Source organism: Triticum dicoccoides, chromosome 3B (genome assembly GCF_002162155.2).
Source record: "Triticum dicoccoides isolate Atlit2015 ecotype Zavitan chromosome 3B, WEW_v2.0, whole genome shotgun sequence".
NCBI classification, from domain to species: Eukaryota; Viridiplantae; Streptophyta; class Magnoliopsida; order Poales; family Poaceae; genus Triticum; species Triticum dicoccoides.
In genome coordinates, this window is record NC_041385.1 from 156948424 (window position 1) to 156954471 (window position 6048).

At 47.1% G+C, this 6048-nt stretch overlaps 1 protein-coding gene across 3 annotated transcripts in view; it reads left to right on the plus strand.

Annotated features, from left to right (window-relative positions):
- The first annotated feature begins 4112 nt into the window (after positions 1-4112).
- LOC119275312 (glutathione S-transferase 1) overlaps positions 4113-6048 on the plus strand; it is a 4778-nt gene continuing 2842 nt past the window's right edge. Inside the window, exons 1-3 of one of the 3 annotated variants that reach the window (XM_037556137.1) lie at positions 4113-4369; positions 4460-4508; positions 4631-5162. In XM_037556137.1, coding sequence (XP_037412034.1) covers positions 4220-4369; positions 4460-4508; positions 4631-5121 — 690 coding nt within the window. In that variant the 5' untranslated portion in view covers positions 4113-4219 and the 3' untranslated portion in view covers positions 5122-5162. Of the gene's footprint in view, positions 4370-4459; positions 4509-4630; positions 5248-6048 lie in introns of those variants that run through there. The other 2 variants (XM_037556136.1, XM_037556135.1) reach the window with 2 other exon arrangements.

The following is a 6048-nucleotide window of genomic DNA, read 5'->3' on the forward strand; positions in this document are numbered from 1 at the left end:
GTAGTGCAGGGTTAGGGGGTACAAACAATTTCTCACCTTTCATAGATAGTATAGGAACAAAACAATGGTTTAATCCCAAAGCTACCAAAATGCAAAGGAGAGAAGTGGCTTTGTATCAAAGAACTCCAAAGCACAGTAAATACACTTGGCTTATGTGAAGCTTAGGTGTGGCAAGTGGCATGCAAATGGAACAACCGGAAACCAAGATATTGTAGTGGCAAGTAAATATCCACGATGATTACAAAGCAAAGACAAGTTGATCTTAAGGGATAGGGATTATGTTCAAGGAAACTCACATGCAAAGATAATGCGACTCGTGCTACCAAAGGAATGAGCTAAGCACCAAAGACGATGTGTACTTCCTTTTTACGTATCCATGTTTCCTATGGCATATCATTACAGGAGTATTAATATCGTCCAGTCCCAACATATACTCCCCCTCCTCTGATTAGCTCATTGTTGGTGAGGGTGTTCTTAGCACAAGTGGGCATCTGCCTTCATTTGATCTTGGTTAGGTCATAGGGACATGTGGTAACAATTATCCGCCCATATGCTTTCAAGATTCCCTCTGGTTCACCCCCCAGGGAGTTTCCCCTATACGTCCAAAATGTGCCTAAGTGTCGGAACCCCAAGTGTCTGAAGCCGGACACACGCGGGGGTTCATCCTTGGATCCAGCACCATCTCACCACACTTGTGTACACACCATGTGGACACACACAAGTTTTGGGACCATTCCCACCCTCCGAGGCTTCATTTTACGACGAAACCCTAACTCGTTGACCGCGCGGTCTACCCCTTTGACTTCATCCCACCGGCGGTGCACCGGTGGGCATATGCCTTCATTTGATCTTGGTTAGGTCATAGGTACATGTGGTAACAATTATCAGCCCGTATGCTCTCGAGGTTCCCTCTGGTTCACCCCGAGGGAGTTCTCCCTATACGTCCAGAATCTGCCTAAGTGTCGGAACCCCAAGTGTCTGAAGCCGGACACACGCGGGGGTTCATCCTTGGAGCCAACACCATCTCACCACACTTGTGTACACACCATGTGGACACACACAAGTTTTGGGGCCATTCCCACCCTCCGAGGTGCGATTTTTGACGAAACCCTAGTTTTGTTGACCGCACGGTCTACCCCTTTGACTTCACCCCACCGGCGGTGCCCCGGTGGGCACACTTCTAAGAACAACAACCAGCTGATTCCTTTTTTCCGGAGACATCTCTGAATCTAAGATGATGATCAACATACATCATATAGGGATGTGATACATAGCTTTGTGCAAGGAAATGTCTGCTTAACTTGCTCAGTTTTCTTAGAAGTATCCTTAGCATTTTCTCTGTTTTTAGTGACAATGCATACTGTGACAATGGTACCTTCTGTGACACTCTACTATTTCTGTCAATTTGTTTCATCAAGTGTGAAGAGTGGAACATACATGGCTGTTACTGCACTTCCTTACTCGGCATATGCATATTTTGGCATCTTAAGGGTCTGTGTAGGACGTGAGTATTCAAGTTAATTCTCATTGTGTGTTAACAACATTAACTTTAGAATAGCCAGCACGCTTCCTACTACGAGCTAAACAGTAGAGTATCTAGCACAAAACATGAAGTTCATGGAGTTCTTGGAGTGCATGATATATCCTGCTCTTCTGGAAATGAGTTCTAGGAGTGCATGTTATATCCTGATGATGTGCTACACCAACTATTACAAGGTACTAAATTAATTGCAATAGAGTAACTTCCTGGTGTCAATGGTTGCAGATCACAGGACTGGGAGTATACTTGCGTCGGAAGGAGCAATATCTTCTTCGTGTCGATCATTGTCTTCTCCGGGTAGAGTGCAGTTCAAGTCCGGAAGCACCATAGATGCTGCTGCTACTCAGCGACAAGGATGTGCTTGAGCGCGTCGACCTTGTCATCGACGCCGAAGTGGAGCCGACAGCCCCCAGGTCCCAAGCCCTCGGCAGACTAGATCACTAGCCCTGGATCGGCGAGGTGACTGGATGACGAGCAGCACCTGGTCTGGCGGGTGTTGGGCGAGTAGAACCAGGGGCGATGGCGACGCGCTGACCTTCTCCCCTCACCGGCGATCTGCTCCTTCTGGGTGGGGGTCGCCGGCTGACGTTCTGTTGCGGGGTGGGGGTCGCCGGCTGGCGTTCTGCTGCGGGGTGGGAGTCGCCGACCGGCGTGCTGCTGCTAGGACAATCGGTGAGGCCAGTTAGGTGCTAGCCGATCGATTGGCGAAGAGATCCGAGTCCTGGGGAGATCAGTGAGGCCAGGTGCTATTTGGCCTATCAATTGGCCAGGTTCTGGGAACGGGGCGTGGCGTGATCAACGAGGTGCTAGGCTGCTAGCTAGGGAACTGGATCCTGGAACGTGGAGGAGGCAAGTCCGGTATGCTAAGTACTTTAACTTTCCTTCTTCACATCCACCTGATTCAGATTATTTTGATCTAAATTAACTTGCAAAAAATATATGTGTGATATCCATCTACTATAATTGCTTACAATCAAAATTATATGTGATTTTTTTTAGTTTAGAAGATTTATATGCACAGTAAATCTGAATGTTCTTCACATGCATGATTTAGTTTAACTTTAAAGAGTTATACTAACTAGTCTTGATAAAGAGATCTTTTGGAGCCAACACCAAACCTCGTGAGGTGTTTTGCCTACGGAAAGGTTGTGCTATGTAATGATTATTATTAGGATCAAAGTTGTAGGATAAACGTAAAACCTTCTCGATGTATCTTTTATACAACATTGTAGTTTAGTTATATATGGAGAGAGTGATTTAACACTTTGTGTTTAAGAGTAGAATAAGTTATTCCACACTCTAGCCAAACGAACTATTTGGCAAATATCTCGCTAGCTGGTGAGAGCCAGAGCCGTGGAAAGTCTGTCTTGCTATTAAGGCACAAGCATCAAACAGGAACATTTAGAGCCATGGAAAAGTGATGTGTCGCCTACCAATGGGCCAACTGCTAGCGATGTAATAATAGCATCCAAGTTGATTTTTTATAGAACATGCAAGGCGTTGGCAAGTGGGAAAATGATTGATCGCTGGCAAGCTTAACTCTCGGAACTTGTAGCATTCAACTGAATCAGAACAAAGATTTAAAAAAAATACATTTCCATCGATAGTGAAAAATTATTCAATTGAGTGACTACGAAAATCATATTGGAATGTACATTTACTTGTTGATTTTAAATTAGAGGCATTTTTCTACCTTTTTTAGTTAATAAGATATGCATATACCCACCCTTAGTGTTTTCGAGACAACGAGAGGGCACATTGCTTTTGGTGCTACCATCTCTCTCAAGCCTCAAATAAGTTGTGCGGACACGATTATCTTCCCGCATTGGAATATCGTGGCCTGGTAGAGCTAGCGAAAAATCTTCCATGTTGGAATATGTCGGCAGCCGGATAGCCGCCATGCATGTAAAGTCTCTTTTACCTTTACACTTGCTCAAGTGACACTGTATGTCGCCTACCACTTGCTAAATCAATGGGCCAACTGCTAGCGACGTAATAGTAGCAAGTTGATTTACAGTGTTTTGCTACAGTTCTCTGACTTTGTTTCTTCATTTTAGACTAGCTGACTACTGTCGCTTACCTGCCTTCCCTTCTCCACGTTAGAGGATCCAGTTCTGATATTGAGACCTCGACGATGGGAGGAAGGGCGCGATCGATGTGGAGTAATTGAATTTCAAATCTATCTATCTGGGGTATATTGGTCCTTCACTGATGTTTTGGGGGCTGTCGGAAATTGGTTCCGCGATCTACAAAAGTGAATGGAGGGAGTAGTTGTTTCTCCAATCCGTACCAACGCACGTGTTTCTAACTAGTACTTACTTCCTTCGCACCACAATATGGAATAGAGGGAGTATCGATAAACTAACAAAGATGATTACTTACCCGGTTTAAATGATTCAAGAGCTCATTTAATTTGGCACTCATCATTTCATATATCTTTTTTGGTAGAAATGAAATAAAGCAGATCTAGACACTAGCTAAAAAGTCGATGTAGCCTTGTTATTTCCTTGGGCCACGCGGGCCGGGTGTGGTGCTCCCTGCTCTGTGTATAAATGGAGATCAACATCCAAGGCCTCCTCCCACACACACACGCTACAGAGCAGAGCAGAGTCTTGCTCCAGTATCTGCCCTCTCCTGCCTGCCTGTAGAGCATCCATCACGTGAAGTTCACGGACAAACATGTCTCCGGTGAAGGTGTTCGGGCACCCGATGTTGACAAACGTCGCACGGGTGCTGCTCTTCCTGGAGGAGGTCGGCGCCGAGTACGAGCTCGTGCCCATGGACTTCGTCGCCGGCGAGCACAAGAGGCCCCAACACGTCCAGCTAAACGTAAGCAGACGACAATTCGTCGATCGGTCACCGTATCAGGTTCAGGTGATGATTTCTGACAGAGATGCTACGTGTTTTTCTTCCTTGCAGCCGTTTGCGAAGATGCCTGGGTTCCAAGATGGCGATCTCGTCCTGTTCGGTGAGCCGTCTAACACATCAGTGCACACGACACGAATCATTCCTGTCTAGGAGTATATATCATGTTAAAAATCCATTGGTTGGTTTCTCTAATCTAACAAATCGATGAGTGAGTGAGTGCAGAGTCGCGCGCCATCGCCAAGTACATCCTCCGCAAGTACGGGGGGACAGCCGGCCTGGACCTCCTCGGAGAAAACAGCGGAATCGAAGAATTAGCAATGGTGGACGTGTGGACGGAGGTGGAGGCCCAGCAGTACTACCCGGCCATCTCGCCCGTGGTGTTCGAGTGCATCATCATCCCCTTCATCATCCCTGGCGGTGGCGCGGCGCCGAACCAGACCGTCGTGGACGAGAGCCTGGAGCGGCTGAGGGGTGTGCTGGGGATCTACGAGGCCCGGCTGGAGAAGAGCAGGTACTTGGCCGGGGACTCCATCAGCTTCGCCGATCTGAACCACATCCCGTTCACCTTCTACTTCATGACCACCCCGTACGCCAAGGTGTTTGATGACTACCCCAAGGTGAAGGCCTGGTGGGAGATGCTCATGGCGAGGCCGGCGGTGCAGAGGGTCTGCAAGCATATGCCTACCGAGTTTAAGCTAGGTGCGCAGTACTAGGTGTTTATGCACTCCGCGCGGGTGTGTGCCGTGCCGTGCCGGTGATGATTCCGTTCAAGAAAAGAGACCTCCCTCCCGTGGGTGGGTGATCATCTGCCCGTCTACTTCCAGTAGTATACGCTTTCAGTTTCAGCAGCACGAGGAGTCCGCTTGCGCTTCTGTTCGTGCGCTGGATTCCTTGCTTTAATTTATGCACTAGTACTAGTTAGTAAATAAACAACGGACTGGTCAATGCTGCTAATCCGTACTGTACGTCCTATATAGTAGTACCCCACTAGAGATCAGTATATATATACATCTTGGATACGTGTGCATTTGCATGCAAATATATATGGACAGGGATAACTGGCACATGTGTGCCCGTTAGGAAAATTACGATCGCTCTCCTTCGGTCGGTGGCCCGCTCGCTCGATCGAGCGTTCCTTCGGTCGGTGTCCCGCTCGCCCTTCGGTCCGTGGCCCGCTCGCTCGATCGAGCGTTCCTTCGGTCGGTGTCCCGCTCGCTCGATCGAGCGTTGAGGCCAGTTGGCTCGATCGCTCCGCTTTGATCGAGTTGTGAATGCTTTCACCGGTTTTTTTTTCTTCTGATTTTTATTTTCAGAACGGTCTACTAAATAGTCACTACACCCAATAACCAACTCGGCCATCCTACCTTGTTATCCACAATACGTGAACAACGGAAGTTGAATTCTTCTTCTTTTTACCATGTAAACAAAAAGGTTAATTTTAGCCTTGATAACTTTGGCATGAGCAGCATGATAACTATGACATGTGCATCATGATTACTTTAATATTAGCACCTGGTAACCAAAAAATTGACATGATAAAGCGGGTAAATATATCATGAGAAGGTCAGTAACTATAACATCAGAAGCACGATAGGTATAACATGTGTAGCATGGTAAGTTTGCACAAAGTTTAACCCGGG